Source organism: Cucumis sativus, chromosome 6 (genome assembly GCF_000004075.3).
Source record: "Cucumis sativus cultivar 9930 chromosome 6, Cucumber_9930_V3, whole genome shotgun sequence".
In the NCBI taxonomy this organism is placed as follows: domain Eukaryota; kingdom Viridiplantae; phylum Streptophyta; class Magnoliopsida; order Cucurbitales; family Cucurbitaceae; genus Cucumis; species Cucumis sativus.
In genome coordinates, this window is record NC_026660.2 from 14952693 (window position 1) to 14973682 (window position 20990).

The window sequence follows — 20990 nt, forward strand, 5'->3', positions numbered from 1 at the left end:
AAATAAGGTAAGCAACAACAAAAGTAATCAACTATGACACACTGTTTACTTTATACTTTTATACTTTTCAACCAGTGTAAATGTGGTCTATAGTGGAAGCTAAATTCATCCAAATTAAATGAAGATTACCAACAATGTATTCTACTCTGGTTGCATTTTAGTTTCATCCAAGAATTTCACAAAGTTGCAAAGTAAAAGTTCATTAGATTAATTCTACTTAAAAATGTATATATATATATATATATATATATATATATATATATATATATATATATATATAACATTCCAACTTTTAAAATATAAAAAGACAAGGAAATACAGAGAACAAATAAATATATATTTATCACAATTTTAACTATTACGAGTTGATATAGTAATAAATAACCAATAGGAGGTTATGATGATCTCTAGTTAAAGAACTAAGAGACTAATATGTTCCATTTATGGTAGATAACTATCTAAGATTTAATATTTTAAGAGATTTTTTTATATCCAAGTATTATTTAATCAATCAAACTTGAGTGTTTGATTAAACCTCATGTTTCTCACCATCTCTAAAAAAAATACATTGAACTACTACTCCCTCCATTTTTAATGGAAATTGATGGTAAAACTGAAATCTCATGTTCCTCTAACATGAAACTAAAGCTCACCAAACCTCGAAACCGTTAGGAAAAAAAACTATCTTTAAATAAATGTAGTTGGTTAATTGATGTTTTTGTTTGTTAATAAAAAAAGAATAAATAAATAAATAAAACATATAAAAAATTGCAATCAACATATATTTTATTCAAATAAAAACTGGTAAGTGATCGTGAAAACAAAATATGAAAAGTTCATAAAATAACATCATATAACCCTGACAAATGAATTCAAATTTTCTGCTCCCTGATTAAACATAGAGTTACAGACATATGAACTAAGATAGAACAACTATGGACCCCGGCCAAACATAGAAATGTAAATGCTAGACATGTTATATCAACTCAACACCTCAAAGAGCCCCTAACAATCACCTCTTATAACAATTACTATTTTTTAGTCTCTAATTAGCTAGTTATAGTCAACATCTATTATTTCAAAACCCTCCATTTGCAACAATATTTTATAATTCATTCTCAAATGTAAATTTTTTACAACTCAAACACATATTATTATAACCAAACCTAAAATAGTTTATACCTTAAATAAAAGCTATTAGAATCCAACTATAATATGATGGGATCATAACAACAAACTTTTTGTGAGCAACTTTAAAATCGATAAAAATAAGTTGTGTATGGATGAAAAAACCACCTAGAATGATCTAAAATTAATTTAATATTAAATTTATACATTTAAAATGTAGGTAAGAAAAAGATGGAGAGGACACAAAAATTTAAAGAATTTTTTTTGGGAAAGAGAGTAAAAGAAAGTAATTAAAATTTGGTATAGGAAATATAAATAAAAAAAAAAAAAAAAGTGAATATATTTAGGTTATATATATGTATATATAAAATAGTGAAGGAATTAGGGTTATAGTTGGTAGAAGGTTTAGGGTATAGGGAGCGGTAAGCATGGGTTTGGCATGACCGCAGTACGGGTCTGTGGTGATTGAGCTCAACTGACCAACTTCTTCTTTCCCCGTCCTGCCCAATCAATCACTCCATGCATGCCCACCTCAACTTTTTTTTCTTTCAAAAAAATACCCCTACTAATTAGTTTACTATTACTATTACTATTATTGTTATTATTATTTTTCGATTTGAGATCATCAATTCTATCTGCTACGCTAGGAATATATAAAATATCACATTGACTTTTTAAATAGTAAAAAATGTCTTATCAACTCACTTATATTTGGAATATGTTTGTATTCCTTTATTTTTTTACACTACTACTCTACCTTATTTTACTTATTAACCTCTCTTCTTTACCAGCTTTTATAAAATTATTGTAAACGCTAAGATGGTTGAATATATATATATATATATATAAAATATAACATAAAAAGAATTATTCTATCATACACCTTAAAACACATTTTTATCCATTCCTAATGAAAATAATAAAATATATATATCAACCTGTAATAAAATTAAAATTTATAGGCGCTGTTTCTTTTTATAGAAAAAACAAAAAAAATATTATATTGTTATTGAACAAAGTCTAACATTTCGTAACAAATACACACTCAGAGAGGATGCAAACAAAGTTTCGTATTCGTAAAATAAAAAATATTCAATTATATTGGTTAGATGAAAAAAAAGATATTTATAAATATATGAATAAGATCAATACTATTTCTTATGATAACTATTTTTACTAACCGTAATATTTTGAGAGGTAATTAATTACATGCATCTAATTAGTTCATAATATCGTAATATCATTGTTTTCATAATATCGTAATATCATTGTTTGTATGGTCGGTGTGTTATCCAAGTAGATAAACTTTACATAAATTAAAGAATGTAGTGATACAAAAAAGTTGTCTATTAGTAAAAAATTTAGCATAAAACCTTAAGAGGATTATGCCTTAAACAAACAATAATAATAAAGAAAATGTGTCATAATAATAAAGAAAATGAGAGATGGAAGTTATTTTGTTTGAATGATTTGAAGAATTGAATAATGGAAGGAATTTTTTATAGGGTACAACTTAAGTCAAAATGTTAGATTAGATGTGTCTATTGTTTTTGTGAATCTAATATTGCATGGTCATAATTAACCCAACAGAGCTACACATTAACATGAAAGCTAAGACGTGACATATTACAGTAAATACATCGTACGATATATGTTGGATTTAATTAATTTCCCTCTTCCAATCTACTATTGCTATTCACTAGGTTCGATGATTTATCAAAATCCACATTTTCAAACTCTTCTTCACCATTTTTTTTTAATTTAATAATATTTATATGCTATATCTTTTCAATTTATTTTAGTACAAAATAAATATTTTCCTACTTTTATCAAATTTTTTAAGTAATATTATTTATTTTCAAAACTTAACATCTAACCTTGTCTATTTTAAATAGAGAAGTACTTTTTTTACTATAGGTTTTAGATTTAATTATTTTCCATCTGGTGATCACTAGATTTTAGATAGAATGTTATATATATATATATATATTTGACTCTTACCATTTGAGTTTGAATTTATTGTAGTTGAGAAATTCTAAATTGTTACAATTTTATTCTTAGAATTTGAGTTTATTCCAGTCTTGTGTTTGATTTTTGAAATTCACAATTTAACTTTGATTTTAAAATAAGTATTTATTTTTAATCTTTTGCAATAATATGTATTAATCAAATTAAAATAATTATGAAGTGAAATTATAAAAATAATTTAAAAAGGTAATGGATTATATAATTGTTTGAAATTAAGTAACAAAAAAGAAAATACAATACAAGAGAGTATGAGTGAGAATTAAGTAATAGAAGTGAAGATTAAAAATGTAAGTTTGAAAATTTAGCTTTCAAACCGAAATAAAAGGTAACATTTTAAAATAAAAAAGAAAAAACGAAAAAAAATCTTTAGAGAATTATATATATAAATTGAAACTTAAAAGAGGATGTATAAATATGATTGGTATAATAGTAATAATAGAAGATTATAATTAGGAAATGATGAGGGAGAGGGGAATGGTAATGGTCAGAAAGAGATGACCATAGCCTGATTGACATAATGAACCGTCCAATCACCCAATTTAGTTTCATGCAAAACACACGACCCCCCCTCCATTTCTTGATTAGACCATACCTCCCCTCCCTCTTTTACTTCTTACCTTCTTTTTTAATCAAAATAAATTCTCTCATTTACCAATCCTTCTAATTTTTACTCAATTGTAGTTAGAAAGAGAATTACCCAAATGAATTGTAAGAGTAAAAAAAGAAAAAGCATGGGCAGGAAAATTGAAAAGAAATCTTTCGAAGAAAAACCCAGAATGAATGGAAATTGGGGAGAGAGACGAAAGGGTAGGTTTGGTGGGGGCCCACGGAATCGCATGAGCGGGCCCGGGCCCACGAAAGTCGAGCAGGATCATTGTCTAGAGTTTCAGCAGAGGGAAATTACCGTTCTGTCCAACTGATTTGAATTTCTGTCCTTGTCGTTTTCCGAGAGCCAGCCCGACCAATCTCTGTTTGTCTTTTAAAAAAGAAATATATAATATTAATCCACAGTAAAAAAGAAAAAAAAGAAAGAAAGAAGAGAAAAAGATAATGTAGTCTGCGATGTGGTTTGGGTTCTCCTTCTTTCTTCTTCCTTTTTTGCAGAGTCAATTTTTTATTTTTTATTTTATATTTTTTACCGTCCTTTGTAAGGAGTGAAAAAAAGGGCCGGCAGCCCCACAGATTTGAATGTTGAGGATCGTCGTGAAGTGGCGACAAACGGACGATTGTGATTATTCGACAGACAGAGAAGCTCCACTGCTTAGTTGTGGCCCTCTCGCATTTAATGAATTTTGATGCACCGCTTTATCCAGTTTTCCAATTTCCACTGGGGAAACACAAAACAAAACAAATCATTATTATGTTTGATGAGGTGGAATGTGAATTAAATGAGGAGTTGGCAAGACCATCTGAGTTGGCGTGTTTTTATTGGGTTCTAGAGGTGGAGTGATTGACAGTAGAAGGGAGGGACTGGCCGTCTTGTTCATTCCGTTGAGAAACTAGTAGTCATATTACGAGGTGATGATGACATAATCATCTTCTAACACCTCTTTGTTTTTCCTTTTTTCACACTCCTCCTCTTTCTTTTCTATTATTTTAATTTATTCAAATTCCACCTCCTTCAATTTACACCATAATAATAAGTCTCATTATAATATATAATATATAATCTATTTTTTTTTATTTTTTTTATTTTATTTGAAGACCAAATTAGCTTAACATAAACAACAAATAATCTGTGTTTGACAAAACCATAACCTGTTTTTGTTTGCTAGAAAATAAAAATGGATAAATAAGTAAATAGTAAATAGTAAACACTAACAATGAGCAAAAGAGAGAGGATAGGTAGAAAAACACTTCATCCAACTATATTGTTACAAAATCAGCTCAAACTATACGTAAATAAGTTTGTATTTCAAAATTCACCAAAGTAGAAAAACTATCAAATAAAATTTTAAAAAATAAGTAGAGAGAAATAAAGTAGTACAAAGCTTAATGCACTTTTTTTTTTTTTTTTTCTCTCAAAATCTCTCTAATCTAGATTAATTGTTTGTACTTTTAGAAATCTTATGCAAATGTAAAAACTATTCATTTAAAGGGGATTTTAATTGAGTGTTCAAATATATAGTTATCTATAAAACTTAAGGTTTGAATAGATAGAATGGTAAAGATACTATTCATTATTTGAGCACATGGGTAAATATGGTATTATAAGTTTTGATCACAACTTCTCCGTGAAAGTTAGTATGATTCGATAGGTACAAGTTTTTAATATATAAATGTAGTATCAGAAGGCACAAGTATAGCCTTTTCTCTCTATAGCTTTATACTACTAATATATCTTTTTACTTTTTACCCTTGCCTCCCAATATGTGTATGTATATATACATACATACATAAGAAATCTTGTAGTTATATATTTTCAAAAAGTAATTTTGAACATATAATAAATAATATTATACATATTATTATATCTACCAAATTACTACTTTTATTTAATTAAATCCACTATTTCTTTTTATTTTCTTTAAACTTTAGATCTCATTAAATTATATTTTAAAGAAAGTTAATGCAAGTTACATATACAATCAAAAAAATGGATGCACCTATTGGCTGTTATATGTGTGTTGTGTAATTACCATCTCACTTCCACTGTATACATTCAAGTGGCATATATTGCATTATATCTTCAAAAGTCACATCTCGCTAAGATCGACTGTACTTATTTGACCTAAGACTTTATTTTTTAAACTAAAAATTGAAAAAGCCACCCCCACCATTTTCAAATGAATACCTACATTTCAAATTAAAAGTCAGCCAATGTGGAAAAGTTAAAAACATTTTATATCATTACTAAGATTGAAAAAGTCACCGCCACCGTTTATTAGATATGAGATGGAACCTCATGTTTTAACTATGATGGAGATGAATCCAACCAAAAAGAAACTTACGTTCAAGATGATAAATCCAACCAAAAAGAAACTTACGTTAAAGATAGAGATGAATTACCACTCCCACTGCTAATTAATTTTAAGCAAAATTCTTTTAAAATAGGAAGAGGAATCATACACATTTGTTTTGGTCTTCATCAATGAGGTAAAGATGGTGATTATGGATTCATATTAAATCACTAATTGAACAATGGTCTGAAATTAAGAAATTAAAAAAAAAAAACGTAAAAACGTAGAGAAAACTGATACAAAAATTTACGTATAATTCACTAACAATGTATTAGCTATGTTCATAAGCAAAAGAAGAACAATTTATTCTTAGAAGCGATGTCTCTAGGAATAGAGAGTGTATATAGAGCAATTTTCTCTACAATTCTAATGCAAAATAGTATACGTAATGTAAATATGACAAATAGAAACTTGTCATTCAAATTGTCGAATTATAACATAACATATTCAAATACGTTCCAATAGATACCATTTAAAATCATGATTGAGTTGAAAGAAAAACTTAAATGAGTAGACAAAAGTAAATTTAATATCATATCAATACTCACACAAATAGAACTATGGTTGAATAAGTGTATTTATTTTTTATACATAGAATAAAAAATTTGATAATTTGTGTAAGTTTGTATTCTGTTATTGTGTGTACTAAGTAGGGCCTGAAATCTAGAGATGAATGCCTCTCCAAAGGAAACATAGCATGACACTCCTTCATTATCACTCCCTTTTAATTTCCACTAAGTTTCATTATGACTTTTTAGCCCATTTCCCACTTTATTTTTTATGTTTATCATCATTCTTCCTCCTTGTCCCTCTCTCCCCTTTTATCCATTGGATCATTTTTGTCAACAAAGCTTTCTATATATACACACAAACACAAAACACAAAACTCTCACCTCCAAATTCCAAAAACAAACAAACAAAAATTATGTCTCCATCAAGTATTACTCCTTCGAGATGGTGTCCAACACCAGAACAAGTGATGATTTTGGAAGAGATTTATAGAAATGGGCTTAAAACTCCTAACGCCACTCAAATTCAACATATTACTTCTCATCTTTCTTTCTATGGTAAAATTGAAGGCAAAAATGTTTTCTATTGGTTCCAAAATCACAAGGCTAGAGATCGCCAAAAGCTTAGGAGGAAACTCTATAAGCAGCTTCAACAACATCATTTCTTTATGAAACGACAACGTTTTGATGATCATCAACATGACCATCATCACTTCTTTCAATATTTCCTTCCTCACCATGTTCCCCAACTACTCCCACAGCTTCCTTCTCCCTCTTCTCTTCAGGTTCTTACTCTTTTCTTTGTTGACTTTATTCATATTCCAATGTTTTGACTTTTTAGATGTACGTTCGAGAACAGATAATAATGGTGTAAGTTAAGTATATGTATATGAAAATTAATTTTCACTGTAATATAAGTTTAATTATGATAAGGAAACAAAACTTTGGTATTATCAAAGCTGTGTGTACAACTCAAACAGTTGTTACATAAAAAAACTGTCAAGTGATAGATAATTTGATTTTATTTTTTCAATTGAAGAATCTATGAGACTAGATGTAGCTTAACTAGATGCATCTAATTATCGTTCTTGTAGTAATTTAACATGGTTCTATAGATGGGTTTTTTTTTTTTTTTTTTTTTTTTAATAGTTAGTGTTTTTTTAGTACATTAAATTTAGGTAGAAATTTGAACAAATTATTTCAAAACTCAAGGGAAATAATACATATTGATGACATAAGAAATAATACTCAAAGTAAAAGTCCTAATTGCACTCACCTTCATTCTAGTCTGTTCTTCTATATATATAAATAGTTATTGCAAACTAAGCAAAGATAAGTGTAGTTGTTGGTATCGAAAGTCAAAAGTATTCTTCTAATACTAATGTGTAAACGTTTTTTTTTTTTTTTTTAATGGTATTCATTACATTAACGATGCTATATTTTATAAAAAATAAAAAAAGAGAGAGAATGTATACACATTTAATTTTTTTCTATTTATATGAAGGCTTTTCTTTCTTCTTTATGGAGTGTAATAATGAGATTTTGTTAATGCAGAGGGAGGTGGGTGAAGAGGAGGCAGCGACGGAAGTGGAGGGTGGTGGAGGGAGGAGGTGGATGGGAGGCGATGAGGGAACGACGGTGGAGGAGGAAGATGGAGAAACAACATGTGGCAATGGAACTTTAAGGACGTTGGAGTTGTTTCCGGTGAGAGCAAGTTGGGTGAAGGAGGAAGAAGGGACGAGTGGAAACGGTGGATGGGGAAATTAATGGAAAATAAATAAATAAATTTAAAAAAAATAGAAAATATATTCAAGGAAAAAATAGGGTAGGGTCAGGCGTAGGGTAAGTAGTAATTAGGGTTTTAAAATTAGGTGTGTCATAATAATTATTATTGTAAAAATTTAGAAGAAGAAAAATCTGATTTCTCGTTTCACTTTTTCCATTATTTCAACAAATCTCTCTCTCCATTGTGTCTTTCTTATCTGTTTGTGTGTACTTCAAATCATATTAAATTCTTGTTGGCATGTTCATATTTTTATGGTTATCGAATATGGGCAATGAATTGCTGTTTTTATTATATTGAGACAAATCTACAAAACACAAAACAATAATTATCAAAATACCATTATTTAATATAAGTATAATTACAAATAATAGGTATGTTTAAGAATAATCATTTATATTCTTTTAGTATTTAATAATCAAATAAATATTTGGAGAAAGAAATTGATAAAACCCTAACATTCTAGCAAAATTTTACTCCTAATATATTTCTAGGTTAGATCACTAATACTTTTCTTTTATCTTTTTCAAAATGTATTTTAACTATAAACAATGACCATATTAGAGATGTGAGTGAGGTTGAAGTGTTGTATTAACTCTCGTAATTATACCTTCATTTCATGTGTTAATTGTTGTCTACTTTTAACATTTCACTCAACTAGTAATTATAATCTATATATTAATTTCGGTCTCGAGCAATCTCTTTAACCAAGCCAACCACTTTTCACTATGGACTATAGTTAGTCCTCTTGCTTAATAAGCTTAAGCACAATCAAAGACATATTGAGAGAATTAAATATAATCTTTAACCAAGTCTAAACCCAACAAAACACAACCACTGCCCCTAAAACAAAATAGGATGATATGATAATGGAACTAGTCTTAACTAAATTAGCACAAAAGAAACTTTGATTTTTTTGTTTTCGGTCTGAAAAAGAAAGATCCTAACATTATATATGTGTGTGAAGTGAGTTGTGAATAAGAATTAAGAAGTGAGTGAATGACATTGAAGAAAAGTGATAAAATGAAGGGTGTAGAAACAAACAGCAGCAACAGAGAGTGCTTAGCTAATGGGAAGAAGGGTTTGGAATGACTTAGAATCTTTCAGAGAGAGCTGAGCTTAAAGTCAATATCTGCCTTTTTTAACAAATAGTAGTAATAATAATAACATCCCTTCCATTTCCATTTCTATTTTCTACAATTGCCCCCATCTGATTTGACACTTCTGACTCTCACACACACATATTTATTTTGTAAGGGTTGATTTGTTGAGAGTTGTAATCTGTAAATTTACTTTTCGAAAAAGTTTTTCTAATCCATGTTGTTTATTTTCAAACACATGGTAAGGGGTTACTTACTCTTGAACATATTATTATTAGAGTGTTGTAACAGCTGTTTGATTATAATATGTGGAATTGATAAAGTTTGTTCTTCAACTCTAAAAGAAATGGTGTAAGAGTTCGAGTATCTGATATCTGAATAGTAGAGTTAGTAGAGAATTTCTATTTATATACTTGATAGGGGTTTAAGAAGTGAAGTAGATTGATTGTGTCGAACATTATACAATTTTTAATATCATTTTTTTTATCATTCTTATATGATTATTTTGTATTTTATTAAATTTATTTTTACAGTAGTTATTACCCAAATTGTTTGCTCACATTTGTTTATTTTAGTTGGTAACTGTTCTTAAATTTCTATATTCATGTTAATATGGTTTAAAGTATTAATTATAATCAATTTCTTGTTTACTGAGTTCAATTTATTTGCATGAATTTTTTTGGTTTAATTTAAATCATCTTTTAACAAAATGTTTGTTAATTTTGCAATTGCTCTAAAATAAGAAGAAGAAAAAAAGAGTTGTGATAATGATGTTGTAATTTGTAATTAATAAAAATTTATGATTCTAATACATATACACATGGAATTAGAAAATTAATTGGAAATCAACTAAAGAAAGGAAGAACATATGATATTTTATTATTATATTTTTATATATATATAATAGTTATACAATACATACATATGGACACATTTATTTTTTCTTTTATATTAAGAAAAAATCCATTTTTATTTAATAGTAATTTGTGTTTATGAAGGTTTGTCGTGAGAGAATTCAATGTTGCTAAGTGCCTTCATGATGGTACTCAAATTGTGTAGAATCATCGCTATGTTTTCTGCATTTAATAGCTACTTCATTAAAACTGGAGTCTCCACAAAAGAATACACCTACAAAATCCCAAACACAACAAAAATGATGTTAATTCATTATTAATGATTAGTTTATAGAAAAATGGTTTTAAATAACAACATTGTTAAAAAATATTTAATAAACTCAAATATTTAAATTAATTCTTACCTATCTTACCACTGTGTTCCTTTTTCAATTTTAAGAAAACAGTTTCCCAATCTGGTTTTCCATGGCGAGCCCTTATCTGTCATAATTTACATTATACTATATATAATCAATTTAATTAATTCAAAAACTCATTCATCATCATATAAATTAAACCTATATATAAACATTACATCTACCCTCAACTTTCTCCATAATTTGTTATCAGAATATTACCCGACTTCGAGAGATGAAATCAATTTCCTCAATTTTAGTTTGTATATTTTGCAAAATGGTGACGAAGACGGATCGTGGATCTCCTTCCCTTTTGATGCTACTTAAATGGTTGTTCATTTCAATTACTCTCTGGGAATGGTTTAAATATAAATGGTTATCAATACATAGATTGAAATATATAATATGAACATCGAGCAACATATTACTTTTTAATAATTGTTTTAAATGAAAAAATTGTTGAAAAAATTTAATCTAAAACTTTACTCTATATATGTTTATAAATATTTTGCTTTATATGCTATAATATGTATAGTTCTCCTTTTTTCCTTTTTTTTTTTAATAAAAAGTATTGATAAATAAGAAGTACTTTAAAAGCTATATTGATTTAAAATTTGTTGGCTGAAGGCTTTTATGAAATGAATTATCGAAAAAATGATTTTAAAGGCATAATTTTTATTAACATAAAGTATAGAAGTTGAATTTTCATTTAGATTTTAAAAACAAAATTAAGATTTTAAAAAATTGGTTTGATTAAAAAAGAAAAAACTATAAGAAATTACAAAACTTGAAATGCATAAGTTTCTGTCTGCGTAATTTTAAGAAGCAAAAAAAGCAAAAACAAAAGAGTAACAACAATTTGTTTTTGTATTTATGCATGTATGTGTGTATATAATATAATTAAGCTAAGAATTAGATGGGTTTATTTATAAAGCCTTTCTTACTTTAAACTTATTCCAAACAAACAAAAAGTGGATGAATAATTTTCAACATACTCCGTTATCATGTTCGGCCACATCATTCATGACCCCTTTAAACCATTCAAATGATTCTTCCGTTCGTGTTATCCAATAAAAATAAGCCTTCTTAAATTTTGATTCACCATTTTCATCTGTTGACTTTTCTTTTTCCTGCAATAATATGAATTTAATGATTATTGAGCTAGTTATTATTGTTGTAAGTTATTATACGTTTATAGCAAAATGTAATGATAAGTATGTCATCAAACTATAACAAATAGTAAATATTGTAGCAAACTGTAATATACGAGAGCGAACGTAATTAGAAAAGTAAAAATATGGTAGTTCCATGCACTTACATGTGTTTTGATTTGGTTTAATATATCTTTCAAGATGCTAATCATTGGGGTGGCCCCTGTTCCAAAGCCTATGAGCAAGAGAACCTTGTACTTTTTATAATCTTGCGTTACCGCTCCATATGGTCCTTTTATTAAAATCTTTGGATATTTCTCACTACATATACAAAAACATCAACTAATTAAATGTTTATCATACGTTAAAATAGTCATTTAGGTTTTAAGAATTAAGTGTATTTCATCTCAATATCTTTCTATGCTTTACATCTTTGAGATTTTAGTCCATTTTCAAAACTAAAAACAAGTTTTTTTTTTTTTTTAAATAGCCTCTTCTTTTAATTTTTCAAAAATTTGATTGGTGTAGACAATTACAATGGAAAAGAAGTTTTTGTAGAAGTTATTTTTTTAATGTTACAATATATCATAATTATGATCTCCAATACCACGATGTTTGTTCAATTTAATCTCTTATATTTTCAATTGTTGGATTTTAATACTTTTACTTCCAATTAATTTTAATAATAATAATTTTTCAGACAACAAAATAAAGTGCAAATATGTTTTCAAATTTTACAGTAAAAAAATATAAATAACAAAAAAATGTTTTTTTCTAACTTATTTCTTACTCTTTTCATTTTTAAACCCTTAAAATATTTGTTTTTCATTTTGTTTCTCACAATTATTACAAGATTCAACTAATATTTGGGATAGATTTGTTGTTATTTTTAGAGAATTCTAATTCACATCATTAGCTTTAGCATTTATTTATTTCTTTTACAAATTCCAATTTGAATCTTCTTTTCTTATGTGTTTAAGTTAATTTTTTTTAAAACTTAAATTTAAAGGTATTATTGCAGGGGTATATTTTTTTTTAAAAAAAAAACAACATGCCTATTACACAATATTGATTTAAACTTGTCAAAAACATGATAGAAAATGGAAAATTGAAATTGATGGTTTAAAAATGAAGTTGGATTTGAAAAGTTGCATTAGAAAAGACACTTAGATGAGAAACAAAACGATAATTTAAGGAATAATATATATATAAAAATGATTACCAAAAGGAGATGAAAGTGTTTTTGAATTTTATTTAACTCACTCACCCGGATTCCCACTTAGAATCATTTATATTTTCTTGTCTGTGTATTCCACCGATTTTTGTAATTTTTCCTCCTTCAACTGCCTGCATTTAGTGTCTAAAAATGGAAGGTAATCCAAAAAAGATGACATAATAAAAACAAAAACAAACGTGAAATCATTTCATTTGATTTAAGTTTTTTCTAGATGAGAATTGACACATGTTAAATGATTTTCAACAATTTTGTCTCAGATTAATTAAGCTATTTTCTTTAAAATTGAGTATTTTTTCTTAGCATATTATGTTTCTATCTCATTTTTTATTTATGTAATATATGGTCTGTTAAAATGATATAAGAATTGCTATCGTCCTTTAGAAGTAATTAATAATAAAAACTAATTATACAATAAGGAATTACTCCAACTCGTTAAAGGCATATGTCCTCTAAACACACACGCTTACGTTAGAATTTGGTATTAATTTTGAAAGTAACTTTTAATCAATTAAGAGAAAGTAAGGGTACAATATATATACCTTTCCAAATCTTTCTACTAACTTTTCTGTCCAATCTCCTGCATTACGTATATGAAGACTTAAATACTCATCGTCTGGTGCAGAAGTGATAGAAAATGGATGCCTGCATAATATATCATTCCAAAAGTGAAAAAAGAAAGAATCAACCTTTTTGTTCCAGTGATTTTTTCTTAGTCTCTATATAATTAATGACTCTTTCTAAATAAATATATAAAATCCAATGTTATGGTTATGTTAGAACTCATTACCAATTTTCATATACGACTATCCTATTAGGAATGATAACCCTAGCGTAATGATCATTGTCTATTGCGACTTTTATCTTTTTCACACTTTGTTGTGCGCTTCCATCTTGAATATCACACTTGAGTTGACAAAATAATTAAAGATCACGATAGACAAGACCATTACGTAATTAGGATTATGATAGATAGATCATTTCTAACGTGATATTGATTGTATAAGAAGTGTACATATATAAGGTAAGGCTTGATGCAGAGAAGAAGGGAGAATAAGTTATAAATACAAGAATGTAGAAGAAAAAAACCTTCCACTATAATTATTGTTGAACTCAATCAAATATATTAAACTTGCAACTTATATCATTCCCACGGCTAAGTTATTAAAAGATGAGAAGTATATTTACCATTCACATGCTGCTATATCCTCGCAATTCACATACACATAACTCCCACTTTCGTACTTGAATCTTTTAGGTTTTTCCAAACGTAGTGCTACTAGATCATTTTTACTATATACCGTTGCCTGCAAAATCCAATAAATTAAAACATATACACCGCCACGACAAAAACAATAAATAAAGTAAGAGATCTCACGATTTTAACAAAAACAATAAACATATACACCTATTAATTTTAGTATTTAATGAACTTTCAAATAATAAAATTAACATTATCTTTGTACCTTCAGTACTTTTACTTCATATATTTGTTTCTTGATTATTGTATAAATTCCCTCGCTTGTATATACAAGCATCGGGATTGCAACGTACTTCCATGTCTGCATACAAAAGGAAATTATAATCACTTTTTACCATTGAAAGATTTTATGTGTGAAAGTACATAAACCATAATTCAACTGGCATGGTGTTGTAATATCAATCTCGAAGTTTAAAGATTGATTCTCCCTTTTCTTGATCGCATCCACGTGATAAAATAATGATATCAATAATAAATAATGCATAATCCTGTAATTTAACATTAATTCTAAAGACTTTAGGTTGAGTACAAATAGGATTAATGTAAGATTTATATTATTTAGAACTGTCTCCCCTAACCAACCAAGCTAAAATAAGATAAACAGAACAGTAATCTGACATCTGACATATATTATTTCCCTTGAGATTGCTATACTAAAAAAACAGAATGAATGAATGAAGATAATAAGTTCAGACCAAGAGCGATAAAACTACGTACCGTTCTGTTCAACCAGTCGGAAGCTAGCGAGTCGAAGTAGCCATGAAGAATCAGCAAGGGATAGACAAGAAAAAGCAAACGATGTGCATACCAGAAGGCATTGAAACCTATTATATGGTAACAGGATTCCCTTGTACCCCTACTACTTTTCCTAAGACAATGAATTCCAAGTATGAAGGCGCAGGACATTATACTGAACATGAGGATTCCAGTAACACCAGGAACACTAATCAAATCAAAATTACTTGGTTTCTTGGAGTGATCAAAACTTGGCTCAATAATTCCCTTGAGCTTGTAGCTTAAAGATAATGTTGACAATAACGGAAACCCACATCCCAAATGCATAGCCATATGGATAAAAGTGGCTATTGAAATGGCTAAACCAACCATCATGTGAAAGAAAATATGATCATCAAATGGGAATATGGAGCTGAGAAATGTGGATTTAAGTGTTGTTAGTGAACGTCTACAAGCAAGAAACAGAATTAAACCCATATTGAATTTCAGAGTCTCAGCTGCTCCTTTTGCTATACCAGTGCAATAGTTTATTAGTTCATAATCAAATGGCTTCTTCTCCTTGTATTCATTGAATTTCCAAATAAACAGACTCACATTTATGGCTAACCACAGGGTTGAAAACCAGATTTGTTTTCTGTTCTGTTTTATCACTTCTAATGTTTCTCTTACAAGAGTGCAAACATCTGGCCAAAGTGATACTTCATCATCAACTTCCCCCTTCAACACGTTGGCCTCTTTAGATTTGCTTAGTTCTTTGACTAGAAGTTTCAAGTGCTTTTTCTGTTTGGAAACATCAATGCTTTTTCAGTAAAGGTTTAAATTAATTAAATTCCCCGTTTGTTTTTTGTTTTTAAAAAACGATCACACTCAAGCCACATGAATCAAAACTGACAAGGATTCAGCCCTTGATGATCCTGACTTTCCACTCATTCATGAATCCTTGGTGAATTCAAGTGTTACAGAAACAGATATATGTTAAAAGTTTAGAAACTAAGATGAAACAAATCTTAAAAAGGAACCAAAATGGAAGTTAAAAGTTTATTATTAATTATCATATGATAGTACCTCAATGGAACCATTGCCGTCTGGATCAAACTCTTTTATGATCAGAGATGCGTAGTTTTCAATTTGGTTTTCAATACTTTTCAAATTGTTTGCAGAAGCAGTCCACTTCAGTATGGTCTCAATCTCTTCCTTTGAGATCTTATCGTCATCATTCAAGTCACACCTTAAAAACAAATTTGTTTTCAAACCGAATAAATTATCTTAAATTCATACATTTCATACTTCCTCACTTTCTTTTTTACTCAATAACTTAATTATGGTTAGAAGTCGTCAAGCCAATAATATAAAAACGTAAAAAAAAGTAAGATATATATGGTTTACTGACACTATTTAGCTATGTCCACGCAACAAAAGAAAGAGCAGAGAGAATGTTCTCATAATACAAAACGACACTACTAGATGTTAGCAAGACCTTCGTATTTGGTTGTTGGTGTTGCACCATATAACAAATTCAAGTCATTTCAACAACTATCAATATTAATCGAACAAGAATGACATTTGAAAAGAAATGTGGAGGATGGTTGTTCTAACAAGAGGAATTGATAACCAAAATCAAACTCACGAAGACTTATACTAAAGTAGATAATATTAAACCAACATTTGAGGAGAATGCATAAGAGAACTTACAAGTCAAAGAAAATGGCAAGCCTAGTTTCCTGATCATCCCGTTTCAGTTCATCCCAAAACTCTTTCAATTGTTGCAGAGTAATCCCATCGTCAGGCTTTATTTTTTTTCTCTTTGACAGTACATCAAACAGTTCATAGGCAAAATGTTTAGATCTCTCATCAAAGCCTAATAACAGAAACAAGAAACAAGAAATTCAACAATATTGAAAAATGTATGGAGATTAATCAAAGAGATAAAAAGAAGGAAATTCAATTTTCACCAATGCAGACTCCAAAATTTTTCTTGAAAAGTTTTCCATTGACCATTTGTTGGTGGAATTTTGTCTTAACATCATCCCATGATTTGACTACGGAAAAATCCAGAAAGCTCAAAAGGTTATTTTTATTCGGATCAAATGGTGAAGAAGGCTGTTGTGTTGAATTTTCATTGGCCATTTGACCTTGGAAGATGATAATGATGATGATGATGAATTGAAGAGTACTTGTAAGTGTGAGATTAAATAACAATTAGTTTTTATACCAAACTTGGATTGTTCTTTAGGAATATATTGCTTTGCTTGGTTCTTTGTTAAAGAAATTAACTATTGGAGAAGAAGTGCAGCAAAAATTTGAAGAGAATAATGTTTTTGTATGGGACGTAGCTGCAGCAATTAAGCAAAGCAACATTCCTTTTTCTATTTGATAAACAAGTTTCATCTCCTTTTCCATTTTGATCATGCCCATTTCAACTTTATCATTATTTTTACTACAATTCATGATTACAATCACATCTGTAAATGTGGAATATAAATGGTGATTGATGTTTTGTTCACTTACTTAAAATATACAATTTAGACTTGTATATTTTTTTGTTGTTTTGGAACGTCCATTTTGATAATTTTTTAAATTTTGAATAATGTATTCATGCATGCATCTTCTAAATATCTTTATAATTTCATCAATATAACTAAACCTCTCTCCAATTGTTGCATAACTTCAACTAACTTCTAACTAATATACACAAGTGTGTTAATAACTATCAAGTTTGTAATTCAAATTTTCTATCCTTAAATTGTACTAAAAAATTAATTAAATCATCTTTTTCCTGAAAATATTTATAAATATAGCAAAGTTTTATTCGCTTAGGCTTGGGCCCATTTGTTTTATTGGGCTTGAGTCCATCTGCTTGTTGAGCTTGAACTTGACTAATCTGTTTATTAGACTTGAATTAGGTTGAATTGAGTAAACTTAATTATCAAAATTCAATAAAATATAATTATCGAATATTTGTTGTAATGATGTGATAGAATTTAATTGGCCGAAATTTCTTGCTCAACAGCCCAAAAACCAAAAAACTCAAAACAATAAAACAAAATCAAATAAGATGTTTTTTTCTTTTATATAATTTTTTAAGTTTTCTTTAGACAAAAATTCTTTAAGTTTAATTTTTTTTTAAAGTTAGTTTGCAAATATATATATATATATATATATATATATATATTATATATATATATATATATATATATATATATATATATATATATTTCCTATAATTGAAGTTCTTACCAACCATTAATTGTGCTTTTTACTAAGAAAGAGAGTGAAATGAATTTATTATTTAAAAAATAAATAGTTATTCAAATTTTAAAACTACTACTAAACAATGAACGTATGAATAATATTTTTTCTTTTTAGTCGATAGTATTTGCGATAACTAATTGAATATTTTTAAATAGTCTTTGTACAAATCATTCGTAAATGAAAAAATTATATACAATCCTAAATGTAGTCTACACATCAAACACATACTATTAAAATATACATTAAAATAATTTACAACCAATACACAAACTATTTTAATCAAACTATAATAACATAGAAGCTATAATAGCTTACTCATTGTCTCAAACACTTCCTTAATTTCAAGTTGACACGACATCGGTTAAATAAGAAATCATAGTTAGTTTGATGAAGTAGTTGGTGGTGTAGGTTGGGAGAAACATTTTCATCTTTTTATCATTATTCTTCACTCTCCAAATTTGAGTCGTGAACAGAAGTATTTGCTTTCTACAACGGTGGACTTAAAAAGGAGAGTTTGGTTTTTCTTTTCTTTCCTTTCATGCTTTTTTTTGGTTCAAAACCCTTCACTATTCTTTGCTAAAAGAGCTCCCTTTAAGGCCTAACCTCATTTGCATTTAGTCAAGTCATGAACCTTTCTTTTTCTTTTTATCTAAATCCTCATGATAGACATAGCCATGGAAATTGTTTACTATTTGTACTTAGGTCTCTAGCATCTACACGTTTGTGTTTAGAAGGTGTTCAAAACAAAGAATGTGGTTGTGAACTTGTGTGATTTATAATTGTTGAACAAGAAATCGACCAATTAAATTTTGTCACGTCATCACAACAAAATTGTGATGGTTATAATTTGATTGGATTTGGGTAGTCAAGTTTTTTCATATCCAACCCAATTCAAGCCCCCGATAAGAAATCTGGCCAAACAAGAGGTACAAGCTCGAGCCCGCCAAGAAAATGGGGCAAAATGGCCTAAGCTCAAGCCCAACAAGCAAATAGGCCCAAGCACAAACCCACTAAGCAAATAGGCACAAACCCAAACCCACTAAGCAAATAGGCCCAAGCCCACCTAAAGTCCATGAAATTTCTCTATGAATAAAGACCTTTACCATTCATTTGAGGGGTATTTAGTTGAAGAAAGAATTGAAGCTCTGAAGTACCGAAGATTTGAAGATTCAAACTTCTACAAGCTCTCAAGACGTGCAAGTTCGTATCAACCTCGAGATCAACAACTTCTGAAAGATTGAAGACTTGGAAGATTAAACTTTCATTAGATTCCAGAAGATCGAAGCTCAAATCAACTTGCAATTACAACATCCTGAAGATCGAAAATCGAGAAATTCTAAGTTTTTAACTTGTATTCGAGAGAAATCATCAAATTAGTAAATACTAGAGATTGTATTCACAATATTTATCAATATATCAAAGTTTATTTCCACGAATTACATTTCTTCGAAATCTCGTGTAAACAATGATGTTTAGAAGTTAATAAAACATAAATTCCATATCTTTATTATATTAATTAAGCCTCTAAGCTTTTAGAAATGAATAAACTTAAAACTTTTAGACAAAATTTAATTTGAAAATTGTTCTTCATTTAGTGTAACCATCTATTTTCTAAAAATTGACATATGAAAAAATCTATATGTATTTTAAGAATTAATTGATGGATGATTTCTGAAGGTAACTGTAATGAAGAATCAAAATTAACCAATTACACATGAATTTATGAACGAAATTTGAAAATTGATACAATTACATAAGTTTAACATTTAAATTGATACAATTCTTAGTTTAATATTTTAATTGATGTAATTTTCGAAAAGATCAGGAGTATAGAATTACAAGAAAAAATATATATATGAAAAGAAAAAGAAAAAAAAGCTTCATTGAAACTTATGTCAAAGTGGTATTTTTAAAGAAGAGCATTGAAGAGCCTTCTCACTGGCCCCTGCTTTGAATATCATTCATAAGTGATCCTATTTACTTCCCCACCTTTTTAGAGAAAGAAAAAAAATGTGTTTCCCCTATATCAAAATTTCAGATTTTATAAATGGTAAATATGGATGGACTTCTCTTCGTCTCTATGATTATCATTTTAAAAAATTATTATATTTTTCTATGAAATGTTTTTCATTAATATTTTATTTGGTCTTTCTTCAAAATTAGTTCTAATTTTAAATTATCACATTTGCATTCAAAATTGCTTTTTCCTTACTTTTTGAGATATAAGAATGGTGTCATTTTACTTGCATCGCCATCAACCAACACTACCAAAATATTCTTACTTTATTTTTTGTCATCTTCGTCTTTGTGGCCGTCTTCTTCTTCTCTACTTTTCTTTCTCAATTGTGATTGCATGGTGTTCGTTGGCTTTGTGTTCACCGAACAGATTGTGGGGTTGTCAAAAAGGATTTGAGAGGCCATTGAAGCATTAGATACAAGAGTTGTTTTTCTTCATTTGCTATTGGGCATTCAATGGATAGATTGTCACATTCGGTTTTTGGCAAAATATTAAAAGAGCCGATATGCTCCAACCACATTAAAAAGAAGGTTAAATTGTAAAAAAAAATGTCACTCAATGTCAAATTACCCTTAAACTTTTA

At 28.3% G+C, this 20990-nt stretch overlaps 2 protein-coding genes across 4 annotated transcripts; one reads left to right on the top strand and one right to left on the bottom strand.

The window, feature by feature from the left end:
- The first annotated feature begins 6895 nt into the window (after nt 1–6895).
- Nucleotides 6896–8674, top strand: LOC101220383 (WUSCHEL-related homeobox 3). Its single transcript, XM_004148196.3, has 2 exons — nt 6896–7410; nt 8180–8674. The coding sequence occupies exons 1-2, from the start codon at nt 7042–7044 to the stop codon at nt 8390–8392; spliced, it is 582 nt and encodes a 193-aa protein (XP_004148244.1). The 5' UTR covers nt 6896–7041; the 3' UTR covers nt 8393–8674.
- A 1693-nt stretch (nt 8675–10367) lies between these two features.
- Nucleotides 10368–17306, bottom strand: LOC101220144 (putative respiratory burst oxidase homolog protein H). 3 transcript variants are annotated; one of them, XM_011658937.2, is made up of 13 exons: nt 17091–17305; nt 16831–16996; nt 16204–16366; nt 15121–15918; nt 14609–14704; nt 14331–14449; nt 13685–13787; nt 13176–13255; nt 12076–12229; nt 11753–11887; nt 10980–11108; nt 10767–10842; nt 10368–10636 (listed from the first exon to the last, which is right to left on the bottom strand). In XM_011658937.2, the coding sequence occupies exons 1-13, from the start codon at nt 17263–17265 to the stop codon at nt 10533–10535; spliced, it is 2298 nt and encodes a 765-aa protein (XP_011657239.1). In that variant the 5' UTR covers nt 17266–17305; the 3' UTR covers nt 10368–10532. The 3 variants fall into 3 exon arrangements, with proteins under 3 accessions (XP_011657239.1, XP_004148243.2, XP_031742494.1); XM_031886634.1 differs by having other exon boundaries at nt 10400–10636; nt 10776–10842; nt 17091–17306; XM_004148195.3 differs by lacking the exon at nt 15121–15918 and having other exon boundaries at nt 17091–17304.
- Between the last annotated feature and the right edge of the window lie 3684 nt (nt 17307–20990).

Excerpts from the sequence above, each read along its gene's own strand:
- LOC101220383 (XM_004148196.3), top strand. The coding sequence starts at position 7,042 with ATGTCTCCATCAAGTATTACTCCTTCGAGATGGTGTCCAACACCAGAA. Across the intron at positions 7,411-8,179 it reads CTTCTCCCTCTTCTCTTCAG|AGGGAGGTGGGTGAAGAGGA; the intron begins GTTCTTACTCTT and ends TTGTTAATGCAG.
- LOC101220144 (XM_011658937.2), bottom strand. The coding sequence starts at position 17,265 with ATGGCCAATGAAAATTCAACACAACAGCCTTCTTCACCATTTGATCCG. Across the intron at positions 16,367-16,830 it reads CTTGCCATTTTCTTTGACTT|GTGTGACTTGAATGATGACG; the intron begins GTAAGTTCTCTT and ends TTTGTTTTTAAG. Across the intron at positions 14,705-15,120 it reads CCGACTGGTTGAACAGAACG|ACATGGAAGTACGTTGCAAT; the intron begins GTACGTAGTTTT and ends TTTTGTATGCAG.